Source organism: Pristiophorus japonicus, chromosome 3 (assembly GCF_044704955.1).
Source record: "Pristiophorus japonicus isolate sPriJap1 chromosome 3, sPriJap1.hap1, whole genome shotgun sequence".
Lineage (NCBI taxonomy): Eukaryota > Metazoa > Chordata > Chondrichthyes > Pristiophoridae > Pristiophorus > Pristiophorus japonicus.
Window position 1 is genome coordinate 49,437,078 of NC_091979.1, and position 16,992 is coordinate 49,454,069.

At 44.0% G+C, this 16,992-nt stretch overlaps 1 protein-coding gene across 3 annotated transcripts in view; it reads right to left on the bottom strand.

Moving 5' to 3' along the window:
• LOC139259729 (activin receptor type-2A) overlaps positions 1-16,992 on the bottom strand; it is a 163,786-nt gene that overhangs the window by 58,008 nt on the left and 88,786 nt on the right. The window contains exon 1 of one of the 3 annotated variants that reach the window (XM_070875353.1): positions 954-996. The exons of the other annotated variants lie outside the window; for them this stretch is intronic. Within the exon in view, the coding sequence (XP_070731454.1) occupies positions 954-981 (28 nt within the window). The 5' untranslated portion in view covers positions 982-996. Of the gene's footprint in view, positions 1-953; positions 997-16,992 lie in introns of those variants that run through there. 3 annotated transcript variants of the gene reach the window in all.

Genomic DNA, 16,992 nt, shown 5'->3' on the forward strand with positions numbered 1-16,992 from the left:
ATTTAAATAAGGTTGCCGCAAGGTACATTGATAGCACTATATAGATTCAACCTGTTCTCTAATGTCCGACTTGTGATCTATGTTCCTGAATCAAAGCTGCTTCAACTTCCTTCCAGATATTCCAGTGGGATGGAGCCAAACACACCCCTTGGCGACATTCCCAGAAAATTTCTCTACGGTTAAAATGCATTATGCTCCAAAGCACAGCGTTTACAACACAAGGTCCAACTGCAACCATTAATTGAAGCTTCTGCTACATACCCAGATGACCTAGTAGTATAGTGTACATAGTACAGCACCAGAAGCTTCTTTGCATTAACACTTGTACTGTATTAAATATCTTTATGCATGGCAGAAAACTTAATGTTTAAATCAAACAAGTTTCAATGTTGAATTTTTAAAACTCAAAAACTTAAATGCACTTTTAATACAGCCCACAAGCTCCAGACCTTGAACAATGGACTTAAAAGGCTCAAATTTAAATCCTAAAAATTCAAACACAGATACCTTTCCAGTGGAGCCTGTCCAGTACTCAGCCAAGCTGTTGGGAGTACCTTGCATTATTACATGACTTGTCTCGGGAAAATTAAAATGTCACAAGGCCTGCAAAGTGTGCGTCTTGTCTTCTGATAAGAATATTGACCTGAACTGCATAAATGTTCACACAATGGGCTCAAGTTTCGGACCCCCGTTAGAACGGTGCGCATTAAGAGAGGCCCGCCTAAATTGTGGAACAGAAATTGCGCCGAATACTTAGCTCGCGATTCTCCGATATCTGTAGGCCCGTTTCAAGCTCGGCGCGGCACAGCAGGAGCTGTTGGGGGCTGAGCTACAGCTCTGTGCCGAAAACAGTGTCGGCAGCTGCGGTGTGCGCAGTAGCTCCTGGCCCTCCCAGTGCATCCTGTCTCCGGGCGACGACTCTATCTCTGGCCGAGTGGCGTGACCGCCCTTACCTCGTCCGCAGCAGGCCCTGCCCGGCATCCTGCTGGGGGCAGGCCCCGCCCGAAGTCCTCGGCGGCATCTCGCTGGGGGCGGGCCCCACCCGAAGTCCGCGTCGTCCTCGGTGGCAGTGGGGCCCGCCCGCCCGGCATCTCGCTGGGGGCAGGCCTCGCCCAAAGTCCTCGGCGGCGGCCCGGCATCTCCTGGGGGTGGGCACCATCCGAAGTCCTCAGCAGCGGCGGGGCCTGCCCGCCTGGCATCTCGCTGACGGCGGGCCCCACCCCGAAGTCCTCGGTGGCGGCCCGGCATCTTCGGGGGGCAGGCTCTGCCAGAAGTCCTCGGCGGCGAAGGCGGGGCCCGACCGGCATCTCCTAGTGGTGCCCCATTCCAGCAGGCTGTGGGAGGGTTCCCGGTGCTGCAGTAGGCGAGTAGAAACTTTTAATTTTTTTATTTATCGATTTGATTTTTTATTATTTAAAAAAAAAAATTGATTGATTGATTTATTTGTTGATTTATTGATCATCTATTATTGATGGCCTTTCTTTTTGTAAAAGTGAAGTGTTTAATGCTTGTAAAAATCCCCATACATCCTCCCGCCCCTCCACCTCTCGCCACCTGCGCCTAATTTATAAAGTGTAGGCAAGGTTTTTCTGAGCGTACAAAAATCTAATTTAGTTTGGAGTAAGTTTTCGCTGCCTAAACTTGCAAAACAGGCGCAAGTGGCTGGTAACGCCTCCTTTTGAAAAAAAAAACTGTTCTAAAACTAAACTATTCCAACTCACTGGAACTGGAGCAAACTAAATGCCGAGAATTGCAATTTCTAAGATACTCCATTCTAAACTAGTTGTTCCAAAAAAATAGGAGCAACTCGAGCCCAATATTTCAACCTCTCAACTAAGTGAACTAAGCAGTGAGGTGATAAAAGGTGGGTTCAAAAGTTTATAAAAACTAAAACACTGATAATTATTTACATAGAATCATTACAGCACAGTAGGAGACCATTTGGCCCATCAAGCCCATGCCGGCTCTGTGCAAGAGCACTTTAGCTCGTCCCAATCTCCCCACCCTCCCCACTCTTTCCCTGTAGCCCTGCAAGTGTTTTTACATAACGTAAGAAATAGGAACAGGAGTAGGCCACATGGCCTTGAGCCTGTTCCGCCATTCAATAAGATCAGGGTTGATCTGATCATGGACTCAGCTACACTTTCCCGCCCACTCCCCATAACCCCTTATCGTTTGAGAAACTGTCTATTTGTGTCTTAAATTTATTCAATGTCCCAGCTTCCACAGCTCTCTTGAGGCAGCGAATTACACAGATTTACAAACCTCAGAAGAATTTTCTCCTCATCTCAGTTTTAAATGGGGGGCTCCTTATTCTAAGATCATGCCCTCTAGTTCTAGTCTCCCCCATCAGTGGAAACATCCTCTCTGCATCCACCTTGTCAAGCCCCCTCATAATCTTATACGTTTCGATAAGATCACCTCTCATTCTTCTGAATTCCAATGAGGAGAGGTCCAACCTACTCAACCTTTCCTCATAAGTCAATCCTCTCATCCCCGGAATCAACCTAGTGAACCTTCTCTGAACTGCCTCCAAAGCAAGTATATCCTTTCATAAATATGGAAACCAAAACTGCACGCAGTATTCCAGGTGTGGCCTCACCAATACCTTATATAGCTGTAGCAAGACTTCCCCGCTTTTATACTCCATCCCCTTTGCAATAAAGGCCACGATACCATTGGCCTTCCTGATCACTTGTTGTACCTGCATACTATCCTTTTGTGTTTCATGCATAAGTATCCCCAGATCCCGTTGTACTGCGGCACCTTGCTCTTTGATTTTTTTTCTGCCAAAGTGCATAACCTCACACTTTCCAACATTATACTCCATCTGCCAAATTTTTGTCCACTCACTTAGCATGTCTATGTCCTTTTGCAGATTGTGTGTGTCCTCCTCACACATTGCTTTTCCTCCCATCTTTGTATCGTCAGCAAACTTGGCTAGGTTACACTCAGTCCCTTCTTCCAAGTCGTTAATATAGATTGTAAATAGTTCGGGTCCCAGCACTGATCCCTGCGGCACCCCACTAGTTACTGGTTGCCAACCAGAGAATGAACCATTTATCCTGACTATTCTCTGTTAGTTAGCCAATCCTCTATCAATGCTAATATATTACCCCCAACCCTGTGAACTTTTATCTTGGGCAGTTGGACCTTGTCAAATGCCTTCTGGAAGTCCAAATACACCACATCCACTGATTCCCCTTTATCCACCCTGTTCGTTACATCCTCAAAGAACTCCAGCAAATTTGTCATACATGTCTTCCCCTTCATAAATACATGCCGACTCTGCCTGACCGAATCTTGCTTTTCCAAATGTCCTGCTACTGCTTCTTTAATAATGGACTCCAACATTTTCCCAACCACAGATGTTGGGCTAACTGGGCTATAGTTTCCTGCTTTTTGTCTGCCTCCTTTTTTAAATAGGGGCGTTACTTTTGCAGTTTTCCAATCTGCTTCAGGTACTTATCGAAGTTCTTTTTGAAAGCCACTATTGAATCTGATTCCATCACCCTTTCAGGCAGTGCATTCCAGATCCTAACCAGTCACTGCGTGAAAAAGTTTTTCCTCATGTCGCCTTTGGATCTTCTGCCAATCACCTTAAATCTGTATCCTCTGGTTCTCCACCCTTCCGCCAATGGGAACCGCTTCTCTCTATCTACTCTGTCTATTCTCCTCATGATTTTGAGCACCACTATCAAATCTCCTCTGCTACAAGGAGAACAACCCCAGCTTCTCCAGTCTATCCACGTAACTGAAATCCCTCATCCCATAGTACATGCTACTGCAAGATTCTGCATTTTACTGAAGTATGAAAGCCTATTTTTTAGCCATTAAAGCAGTTTTCAAACTGCCCATTAGAAGAAAAAAATCACATGTATTTAAAAGATGACTTTATATATCTTTTAAAAAAAATCAAAGACCTCGATATATCCAAGAAGAGAGTGTGGGGGAGGAAGAGAGCTTCAAGTCAAGTCTTGCATTTTTAGGTGGGTGTGTGTAGTACCATTTTCTCCTCAGTCAGAGGGATTTATGCAACTGTGAGCAAATGTTTTTCTTTTGCTGGGGTGGGGGGGATGAAGAGGAAGAAAAGAGGATTGAGGGCAAACTGACATGTAGCGTACGCATGAAGCTCAAGTTACCTCAGTTTGGTCTTACTTCGCAAAGTAAAATGGCAATTAATCCTGCATCATATCCAATTCAACTTGAAGATATGGAACTATTTGAAATAAAGCAAATAGAATATGATGCTATGAATAAAATTATCCTAAAGCCATGAACTAAATATGTATTATGTATGGTCTTAACACAGCATGTATTTATACAATGCGTTTAACATTTTAAACTTAGGGGTATGTTAGCATATTGGTTATGTTACTGGACTAGTAATCCAGAGGCCTGGACTAATAATCTGGAGATACAAGTTTAAATCCCAACACGGCGGCTGGGGGAATTTAAATTCAGTTAATTAAATAAATTTGGAATTAAATAGCTAATATCCGTAATGGTGACCATGAAACTACCGGATTGTCATAAAAACCCAACTGGTTCACCGGACTAATTCCAGGGATGGCTGGACTGTCATATGAGGAGAGACTGGATCAACTGGGCCTTTATTCACTGGAGTTTAGAAGGACGAGAGGGGATCTCATAGAAACGTATAAGATTCTGACCGGACTGGACAGGTTAGATGCGGGAAGAATGTTCCCAATGTTGGGGAAGTCCAGAACCAGGGGACATAGTCTTAGGATAAGGGGTAGGCCATTTAGGATTGAAATGAGGAGAAACTTCTTCACTCAGAGTTGTTAACCTGTGGAATTCCCTGCCGCAGAGTTGTTAATGCCAGTTCATTGGATATATTCAAGAGGGAGTTAGATATGGCCCTTACGGCTAAGGGGATCAAGGGGTTTGGAGAGAAAGCAGGAAAGGGGTACTGATGGAATGATCAGCCATGATCTTATTGAATGGCAGTGCAGGCTCGAAGGGCCGAATGGCCTACTACTGCACCTATTTTCTATGTGTCTATGTTTCACTAATGTCCTTTAGGGAAGGAAACCTGCCTTGCCTATATGTGACTCCAGACCCACAGCAATGTGGTTGATTCTTAACTGCCCTCTGAAATGGCCTGGCAAGCCATTCAGTTGTATCAAACCGCTATGACAAAGTCACTGTGGGAGTACCTTCATCACAAGGACTGCAGCGATTCAAGAAGGTGGCTCACCACCTTCTGAAGGGTAATAAATGCCAGCCTTGCCAGCGATGCCCATATCCTATGACCGAATACATTTTTTTAAAACATAGAAAAATGGCTCGAGCGAATTCACAACACCTCACAACGAAGACTCCTATCCAGATTGCTGAAACTTAACTTAATGGATAAAAAATACTTGGTCATAAGTAGGAAGCTATAACTTTATTAGTCATTTAAAATATTTCAGTAACCCGTAAAATTGTCTAATGCCTTTGAGTTGAATAATGTTTGTAATAGGTTTTAGTTAAAGTTAGCAGTTCATCTGCCCTGTATTCTTACAATGACTGCTTCTGTGATCTAACATTTTGTCAGCCCATCAAGTTATTTTTGTGCAATAACTGGAATTTTTTTTTTTTTAAAGTGTGATACAATTTCTTTGGAATGTATTTAAGATCAATATAATTTCTATTTATAATTTGTAATAGGGTACATAGTTGCCTTATTTCTTGCTCTGAGTCAATAGCAGAACATATGGGAATACAGTGCAAAGACTGTTCTAATACAATTTATATTGCTTCAGTCAAATGATCTACCATCATGTGAGTGAAGTCAGGCCTTGCAGTAGCATGTAGCATGTCAGTGGAAGGCATCTTCCACCCTTCAACATGTAGTTCGACCTGAAATGTTAGGTCCTCCATTGAAACACCTGTGAACTCATCCCTTTTTGGCGAGGGACCGCCTATGATGAAGTCAACACACTATAAAAAGCTTATATAAAGGAAGAAACATGGTTAACTAAGTATGCTTTTCTGTGACTGGCATCATGATGCAATACCTATGACAGGCTTTGTGATACAATACCGATGACAACCAGTGGAGCACAAACCAAACAATCAACATGTTGCACTGTACTAATCACATGGACTTATATTCAACTAGATTACAATGGCTGCTCATGCAACTTCTAACAGACATAAAAGGAGGTGGAAAAAAAAGCAGGAAACTATAGGCCAGTTAGCCGAACATCTGTGGTTGGGAAAATGTTGGAGTCCATTATTAAAGAAGCAGTAGTAGGACATTTGGAAAAACATAATTCAGTCATTCAGAGCCAGCATGGATTTATGAAAGGGAAGTAATGTTTGACAAATTTGCTGGAGTTCTTTGAGGATGTAACGAACAGGGTGGATAAAGGGGAACCAGTGGATGTGGTGCATTTGGACTTCCAGAAGTCATTTGACAAGGTGCCACATAAAAGGTTACTGCACAAGATAAAAGTTCACGAGGTTGGGGATAATACATTAGGATGGATAGAGGATTGGTTAACGAACAGAAAACAGAGAGTCGGGATAAATGGTTCATTTTCAGGTTGGCAACCAGTAACTAGTGGGGTGCCGCAGGGATCAGTGCTGGGATCCCAACTATTTACAATCTATATTAACGTCTTGGAAAAAGAGACTGAGTATAACGTAGCCAAGTTTGCTGATGATACAAAGATAGGAGGAAAAGCAATGTGTGAGGAGGACACAAAAAATCTGCAAAAGGGCATAGACAGGCTAAGTGAGTGGGCAAAAAATTGGCAGATGGGAGTATAATGTTGGAAAGTGTGAGGTTATGCACTTTGGCAGAAAAAAAATCAAAGAGCAACTTATTATTTAAATGGAGAAAGATTGCAAAGTGCCGCAGTACAGCGGGACCTGGGGGAACTTGTGCATGAAACACAAAAGGTTAGTATGCAGGTACAGCAAGTGATCAGGAAGGCCAATGGAATCTTGGCCTTTATTGCAAAGGGGATGGAGTATAAAAGCAAGGAAGTCTTGCGACAGTTATACAGGGTTTTGGTGAGGCCAAATACTGGAATACTGTGTACAGTTTTGGGTTCCATATTTGTGAAAGAATATACTTGCTACAGTTCAGAGACGGTTCACTAGGTTGATTCCGGGGATGAAGGGGTTGACTTATGAGGAAAGGTTGAGTAGGTTGGGCCTCTGCTCAATGGCATTAAGAAGAATGAGAGGTGATCTTATCGAAACGTATAAGATTATGAGGAGGTTTGACAAGGTGGATGCAGAGAAGATGTTTCCACTGATAGGGGAGACGAGAACTAGGGGGCATAATCTTAGAATAAGGGGCCGCCCATTTAAAACTGAGATAAGCAAGAATTTCTTCTCTCAGAGGGTTGTAAATATGTGGAATTTGTTACCTCAGAGAGCTGTGGAAGCTGGATCACCGAATAAATTTAAGACAGAGATAGACAGTTTCTTAACTGATAAGAGAATAAGGGGTTATGGGGGGGCGGGCAGGGAAGTGGACCCGAGTCCGTGACTGGATCAGCCATGATCGTATTAAATGGCGGAGCCGGTTCGAGGGGCCGTATGGCCTACTCCTGCTCCTATTTATTATGTTCTATGTTCTTATAAATCCTCCAGATAGAAATTGCTTTATGACAGTCACGGTTTATCTAAGATTCTCGATCAATTAGATTTGTACAGCATCTGAATGAAATTCAAATAAGTGGACATACAAGCAGGTTAACTATGTAGAAAACCAAATCAGCTTTGCCAAATATACTATGAAGGTATTTTTTGTTTGGAATATTGTCCCATTTCCTGAATTGAACGGATTTGCAGAGGTAGAGAGAGAAAATATAGGGGGGGGGGGGGAAAGAGAGAGAGAGAGAGAGAGAGAGAGAGAGAGAGGAGAGAGAGGAGAGAGAGAGAGAGAGACAGACAGACAGAGAGAGAGGAGGTACAGAAGAAAGCAAGCAATGAGAGAGAAAGCAAGGGAGAATGAGAAAGAATGTGAGGGGGAGAAAACAAAGACATCGATGGGCAAAACAGTTTATAAAAAGAGAAACAAATACAGCTCTCTTTTTGAAATCAAAGTCAGAGATAAATATTTAATAAAGACCTGAAATTGGATTTCTATGATGTTTATAAAATTATATCTGGGAATCTCAGAATTTTTTTTGGTACAATAAACTTTTTTGGCGGGGCTGAAGAGAAAAAGAGAAATGTATCTGAAGTACATAAATTGACTTATATTACTTACATTTTCATCAGTATATAACCATACTTCATAATTTATTCCATCATAAGTTCATGTACAAATCCTTCATCAACTACAGATTCAATGTGCTGGGCAAAGTGTGCTACATTCGCTGGTAATAAGAATATAACTGAAAGGAAAGCTATTTTGCTAATGCTGTGCGTTTGTGCAGCCCTGGATTTTTTTTCTGCATTAAAATTCATCAATGGTGACTTTTATTGCTGAATGCAATAGCACCATTTAGTGGACAAAAGTTAGTACAGGTTGAACCTCCCTTATCCGGGAGCACCCTCAGGGCCTGGCCTGTGCCGAATAAGGGATTTTTCCGGATGTGGAGAGGTCATATGTTATAAGGGGAGCAACGCTATACAAATCGTTTTTACAACTTCATTGGTGTCAATCATTGGTCAAAAACAGACCGTGTCTTCATTGCTGTGCCATAGTGATCAAGTACACACATTGCGCACATTAAGCGTAATTTTAACAACTTTTGAGAATGTGTAAAAGGGTTGCGAAAGTGGAAGATGGCTAGAGAAGATGCAAAAGGATGGAGATAGGGAATCATGGCAAAATAGCTAAAGAAATGGTCAAGATGCAGACAACTGCAGAATCAACAGAAAAAAAAGGGGTTACCAAGAGTTGAAGTTGAGGTTAGACACGGGTCATGAGAAAGCCCAAGGCAGCACAAAGAAAGAAAGCAATCCTATATAGGAAGGGAAAAGTAATAGCTTCTACTGATAAGGAGGAAGAGAAACTAATTGGGTTCTTTTCTGATAAGGGAAGACAGTGTAGCAAAGCTACAACTAACCTACCTGACACCAGCCCTAATTGGGAGACTTTCTTGCCTGCCATTGGACGTACTGGGGGGAGGCAGAAAGGGATTCGATAGACCAAGTGCTAATCAAATGTGTTCTGTTTTGAAAATGTATATCTACTGTGCTTTTCACGCTGAAAAGGGACTTGTCCAGGGGAAGGTAAAGAGGCTCTGATTGAGAGCGTCCCTTTGTCTTGACAAGTCCCGGCCGGAGAATCTTCAATAAAGGTCTTTTACAGAAAAGGCAAGAGGTGTTCGCGTGTCAGTGTATTCGCTGAAACAGACTGAGGGAAAAAGAATCCGTATTAACACTTTAACGTACTCCTATCACTGGCCTGACCACGCGATCCACCGGCCCACCCGATCTCTGCGCTGCCCTCCCAGCCCCCAGCCAGCCAGCCCAGATATCCCCAACCGCTTCACTGCAAACACCACCAGACTCTCGACTCGGCGATCTCTTCCACTGTCGCCAATTCCCCCCCCCCGCCGACACCACTGCGGCCTTACTCAGTGCCGTACTCCCAAGCAGACGCAGCATGGATTCATGAAGGGGAAATCATGTTTAACTAATTTACTAGAATTCTTTGAGGATATAACGAGCATGGTGGATAGAGGTATACCGAAGGATGTGGTGAATTTAGATTTCCAAAAGGCATTCGATAAGGTGCCACACAAAAGGTTACTGCAGAAGATAAAGGTACGTGGAGTCAGAGGAAATGTATTGGCATGGATAGAGAATTGGCTGGCGAACAGAAAGTAGAGGGTCGGGATGAATGGGTCCTTTTCGGGTTGGAAATCGGTGGTTAGTGGTGTGCCACAGGGATTGGTGCTGGGACCACAACTGTTTACAATATACATAGATGACCTGGAAGAGGGGACAGAGTGTAGTGTAACAAAATTTGCAGATGACACCAAGATTAGTGGGAAAGTGGGTTGTGCAGAGGACACAGAGAGGCTGCAAAGAGATTTGGATAGGTTAAGCGAATGGGCGAAGGTTTGGCAGATGGAATACAGTGTCGGAAAGTGTGAGGTCATTCACCTTGGGAAAAAAAAAACAGTAAAAGGGAATATTATTTGAATGGGGAGAAATTACAACATGCTGCAGTGCAGAGGGACCTGGGGGTCCTTGTGCATGAATCCCAAAAAGTTAGTTTGCAGGTACAGCAGGTAATCAGGAAGGCGAATAGAATGTTGGCCTTCATTGCGAGAGGGATGGAGTACAAAAGCAGGGAGGTCCTGCTGCAACTGTATAGGGTATTGGTAAGGCCGCACCTGGAGTACTGCGTGCAGTTTTGGTCACCTTACTTAAGGAAGGATATACTAGCTTTGGAAGGGGTACACTAGGCTGATTCCGGAGATGAGGGGGTTACCCTATGATGATAGATTGAGGAGACTGGGTCTTTACTCGTTGGAGTTCAGAAGGATGAGGGGTGATCTTATAGAAACATTTAAAATCATGAAAGGGATAGACAAGATATAGGCAGAGAGGTTGTTTCCACTGGTAGGGGAGGCTAGAACTAGGGGGCACAGCTCAAAATACGGGGGAGCCAATTTAAAACCGTATTGAGAAGCAATTTCTTCTCCCAGAGGATTGTGAATCTGTGGAATTCTCTGCCCAAGGAAGCAGTTGAGGCTCGCTCATTGAATGTATTCAAGTCAGAGATAGATAGATTTTTAACCAATAAGGGAATTAAGGGTTACGGGGAGAGGGCGGGTAAGTGGAGCTGAGTCCACGGCCAGATCAGCCATGATCTTATTGAATGGCGGAGCAGACTCGAGGGGCTAGATGGCCTACTCCTGTTCCTAATTCTTATGTTCTTATGATAGCTTCTACCGCTCCACTGCAAACTCCGCCGGACTCCTAAATCGGCGATCTCTTCCACCACTGCCAATCCCCCACCCCACCCCACTGTGGCCTTCCTCGTTGCCGCACTCCCAGCCCAGATATCCCCGACCGCTCCGCTGTAAACTTCTCCGGACCGGCAGTCCATCTCCGCAAATTTTTTCAGTTTTTTTTTTAAAAACTTAATGAGAAACAGATGAACAATGAGAAAATATGAGGGGCGATAGCGATCCCTTCCACCACCTCCCTGCGGCCTTCCTTGCTGCCGAAGTCCCAGCCCCCAGCCAGCCAGGCTCACAGGTGAAGAATCATCACTTGGTAGAGGTACTAGAAGATGAGAAGGGGGATTTAATAATGGGAAATGTGGAAATGGCTGAGACCTTAAACAATTATTTTGCTTCGGTCTTCACAGTGGAAGACACAAAAACCATGCCAAAAATTGCTGGTCACGGGAATTTTTGAGACAATCACTATCACTAGGGAGGTAGTGCTGGACAGGCTAATGGGACTCAAGGTAGACAAGTCCCCTGGTCCTGATGACATGCATCCCAGGTTATTAAAAGAGATGGCGGAAGTTATAGCAGATGCATTCGTTATAATCTACCAAAATTCTCTGGACTCTGGGGAGGTACCAGCGGATTGGAAAGCAGCTAATGTAACGCCTCTGTTTAAAAAAGGGGGCAGACAAAAGGCAGGTAACTATAGGCCGGTTAGTTTAACATCTGTAGTGGGGAAAATGCTTGAAGCTATTATTAAGGAAGAAATAGCGGGACATCTAGATAGGAATAGTGCAATCAAGCAGACGCAACATGGATTCATGAAGGGGAAATCATGTTTAACTAATTTACTGGAATTCTTTGAGAATATAACGGGCATGGTGGATAGAGGTGTACCGATGGATGTGATGTATTTAGATTTCCAAAAGGCATTCGATAAGGTGCCACACAAAAGGTTACTGCAGAAGATAAAGGTACGCGGAGTCAGAGGAAATGTATTAGCATGGATAGAGAATTGGCTAACTAACAGAAAGCAGAGAGTTGGGATAAATGTCCTTTTCAGGTTGGCAATCGGTGGTTAGTGGTATGCCACAGGGATCGGTGCTGGGACCACAACTGTTTACAATATACATAGATGACCTGGAAGATGGGACAGTGTAGTGTAACAAAATTTGCAGATGACACAAAGATTAGTGGGAAAGCGGGTTGTGTAGAGGACACAGAGAGGCTGCAAAGAGATTTGGATAGGTTAAGCAAATGGGCTAAGGTTTGGCAGATGGAATACAATGTCGGAAAATGTGAGGTCATCCACCTTGGGGAAAAAAAACAGTAAAAGGGAATATTATTTGAATGGGGAGAAATTACAACATCCTGCAGTGCAGAGGGACCTGGGGGTCCTTGTGCATGAAACTCTTGGGAAATCCCAAAAAGTTAGTTTGCAGGTGCAGCAGGCAATCAGGAAGGCGAATGGAATGTTGGCCTTCATTGCGAGAGGGATGGAGTACAAAAGCAGGGAGGTCCTGCTGCAACTGTACAGGGCATTGGTGAGGCCGCACCTGGAGTACTGCGTGCAGTTTTGGTCACCTTACTTAAGGAAGGATATACTAGCTTTGGAGGGGGTACAGAGACGATTCACGAGTCTGATTCCAGAGATGAGGGGGTTACCTTATGATGATAGATTGAGTAGACTAGGAGTTTACTCGTTGGGAGTTCAGAAGGATGAGAGGGTGATCTTATAGAAACATTTAAAATAATGAAAGGGATAGACAAGATAGAGGCAGAGAGTTTATTTCCACTGGTCGGGGAGACTAGAACTAAGAGGCACAGCCTCAAAATACGAGGGAGCCAATTTAAAACCGAGTTGAGAAGGAATTTCTTCTCCCAGAGGGTTGTGAATCTGTGGAATTCTCTTCCCAAGGAAGCAGTTGAGGCTAGCTCATTGAATGTATTCAAATCACAGATAGATAGATTTTTAACCAAGAAGGGAATTAAGAGTTATGGGGAGCGAGCGGTTAAGTGGAGCTGAGTCCACGGCCAGATCCGATCTTGTTGAATGGCGGAGCAGGCTCGAGGGGCTAGATGGCCTACTCATGTTCCTCATTCTTATGTTCTTATGTTCTTATGTTCTTATTTCTGGCTGCTCCTGAAACATCAGTCCAATGTTCATTCGACAAGGGAGGAGAGGAATTGACAGGGAATAACAAAAAAATCTCATGTCAATACGAGTGTTCCAGTTGGAATGGCGTGGCATGCCTACACCACAATTCAGCACTTTGTAGATCCTCTAAGTGGAGCACGATAGAACTCTCAATTAACCATATGCTTAGAGTGGCTCAAAGCTGCTATTTGAATCAGAAGGAAAACAAAAATGTGGGTTTATCCTCCTCCACCCCCATTTTTGTCCCCATGGCCCTGATTAATGCAGAGGTGCAGTTCCACGCCTGCGCGAGTCATTCTTCATTCATGAGCCTAGACAATGTCAGCAAGCTTTTCAGTTATGGTGGCATCTCAGCTCAGTCAGACCCACATTAAACAAACTACTGTATAAGTTTACATCTACTTCTGCTCAAACTACTACTGAAGAGACAGACCACCGCTCAAAATCAACTACTTCAGGCTTTTTAAAATTCATTCCTGGGATGTGGGCGTCACTAGCAAGGCCAGCATTTATCACCCATCCCTAATTACCCTTGAGAAGGTAGCTTCTTGAACTGTTGCAGTCCATGTGATGAAAATACTCACACAGTGCTGTTAAGAAGTTCCAGGATTTTGACCCAGTGACGATGAAGGAACGGCGGCGATATATTTCAAAGGCAGGATCGCGTGTGACTTGGAGGTGGTGATGTTCCGATGCGCCTGCTGCCCTTGTCCTTCTAGGCAGTAGAGGTCATGGTTTTGGGAGGTGTTGTCGAAGTAGCTTTGGGAAGTTGCTGCAGTGCATCTGTAGATGGTATACACTGCAGACACGCTGAACTGGTGGTGGAGAGAGTGAATGTTTAAGGTGGCAGCTGGGGGGTACCAATCAAGCGGGCTATTTGTCCTGCGTGGTGTCGAGCTTCTTGTGTTGTTGGAGCTGAACTCATCCAGGCAAGTGGATAGTATTCCATTACACTCCTGATTTGTGCCTTGTAAATGGTGGAAAGGCTTTGGGCTGTCAGGAATTGAGTCACTCACCACAGAATGCTCAACCTCCGACCTGCTGCTATATAGCCACAGTATTTATGTGGTTGGTTCAGTTAAGTTTCTGGTCAATGGTGACCCCCAGGATGTTGGTGGTGGGAGATTTAACAATGGTAATGCCGTTGACTGTCATGGGGAGGTGGTTAGACACTCTCTTGTTGGAGATCGTCATTGCCTGGCACTTGTGTGGTGCATACATTACTTGCCACTTATCAACCCAAGCCTGAATGTTGTCCAGGTCTTGCTGCATGCAGACAGAGATTGCTTCATTATCTAAGGAGTTGCGAATGGAGCTGAACACTGCAATCATCGAACATTCCCACTTCTGACCTTATGTTGGAGGGAAAGTAATTGATGAAGCAGTTGAAGATGGTTGGGCCTTGGACACTGCCCTGAAGAACTCCTGCAGCAATGTCCTGGGGATGAGATGATTGGCCTCCAAAACCCACAACCACTTCCTCCAACCAGTGGAGAAATTTCCCCCCAATTCCCATTTACTTCAATTTTACTAGGGCTCCTTGATGCCACACTTGGTCAAATGCTTCCTTGATGTCAAGGGCAGTCACTCTCACCTCACCTCTGGAATTCAGCTGCATTGTCCACATTTCTACCAAAGCTGTGATGAGATCTGGAGTCGAGCGGCCCTGGCATAACCCAAAGCTGAGCATCGATGAGGTTATTGGCGAGTAATTGCCACTTAACAGCACTGTAGACAACCTCTTCTTTCACTTTGCTGATGACAGAGTCGACTGATAAGGCGGTCACTGACCAGATTGGATTTGTTTTTTGTGGACAGGACAATTTTCCATTTTGTCAAGAAGATTAGATGCCAGTATTATAGCTGTACTGGAACAGCTAGTTCTGGCGTCTTCAGCACAACAACTGGGATCTTGTCAGGGCCCGTAGCCTTTGCTTCATCCAGTGTGCTCAGCCGTTTCTTAGTATCACGTGGAGTGAATCGAATTGGCTCAATACTGGCTTCCGTGAGGGTGGGAACCTCAGGAGGAGGTCAAGATGCAACATCCACGCGGCACTTCTGGTTAAAGATGATTGCAAACACTTCAGCCATGTCTCTTGCATTCATGTGCTGGGCTCCACCATCATTGAGGATGAAAATATTCATGGAACCTCCTCCTCCCATTAGTTGTTCAATTATCCACCACCATTCACGACTCTCTCTCTCTCCCACACACACCGTCCGCTCTCGGCCCCACACAAACACTGGCTTTGGAGAGGTGGGGGGGGGCGTTAGGGAGTCGGAGCCTCAGGTTCTGCTTCTCAGCACCATGTGCATGGAATGATTCGGCTGGTGGGGGGGAAGCTTGTTGCCTGTCAGTCAAAAAAGTGCAGTACGGGCAGTGGGGGGTCGGGGTTTGAAGGACGGCTGTCTGTCAAAGAAAAGTGCAGTACAAATAGTTACTTTGATTTCTTTTCTCTTCAAGTCTTTATCCAATTCTCTTTTGAAAATTACTATTCAAACTGCTCCAACCACTCTTCCAGGCAGTGCATTCCAGATCATAACAATTCTGTAAAAAAAAAAATTTCCTCATGTTGCATCTGGTTCTTTTGCCAATCACCTTAAATCTGTGCCATCTGGTTACCGACCCTTCTGCCACTGGAAACAATTTCTCCTCATACACTCTATCAAAGACACACTATCAAAGCTGTTGGTGATTTTGAATATCAAACCTCCTCTGAATAATCTCTGAAGTAGAAAAACCGTTCACCATTACTTTGTCCCTTAGCCAATTTCATATCCATACTACCACTTTCCCTTTAATACCATGGGCTTCAATTTTTCTAACAAATCTATTATGTGGTATTTTGTCAAAGTCATTTTGAAAGTCTATATAGACATCATCAACTGCATTACCCTCGTCAACCTTCTCCATTACTTCATCAACGCACTCGACCAAGTTAGTCAAACACTATTTTCCTTTAACAAATCTGTGCTAACTTGCATTTATTAGCCCATACTTTTCCAAATGCCAATTAATTTTGTCCCAAATTATTGGCTCTAAAAGGTTTCTCCACCACCATTAAGCGGACTGGCCTGTAGTTGCCGGGTTTATCCCTCCCTTTTTTAAAAACTGAGATAATAAAAATAAACTTTTATTTATATAGCACCTTTAACGTAGTAAAACATCTCATGGCGCTTCACAACAGTGTTACAAGACAAAACAGATGAATTTGACACCGAGCCACAAAATAAATAATTAAGGTAGATGACGAAAAGCTTGGTTAAAGAGGTAGGTTTTAAGGAGCGCCTTAAAGGAGGAAAGAGAGTTGGAGATTTATGGAGGGAGTTCCAGAGCTTCGGGCCCAAACAGCTGATGGCACGGCCACCGATGGTTGAGCGATTATAATGAGGGATGTTCAAGAGGTCAGAATTTGAGGAGCGCAGACATCTTGTGGGGTTGAGAGGCTGAAAAATATCATAGTGATAGGGAGGAGCAAGGCCATGGAGTGATTTGTAAACAAGGATGAGAATTTCGAAATTGAGGCGTTGTTTAACCAGGAACCAATGTAGGTCACAAAGCACGGGGGGATGGGTGATCATGACTTGATGCGAGTTAGTACATGGGCTGCTGAGTTTTGGATGACCTCAAGTTTACGTAATGTAGAATGTGGGAGGCCGATCAGGAGTGAGTTGTAGCAGGGACCAAAGGTAATGGCTTCGGATGTAACATTTGCAATCTTCCAGTCCTCAGGAACCACCCCCATATCCAAGAGCCTACGCAATTTCCACCCTTACTTCAATGCATCCCATCTGGACTGGGTGACTTTTCTACTTTTGAAGACTGCCAACCTTTTAAGTACCTCCTCTATTTTTCTCCTATCCAATATCGCTACTGCCTCCTCCTTTACTGCATATTGGGAGCATCTACTTCTCTAATGAAGACTAATGCAAAGTACTCATTTA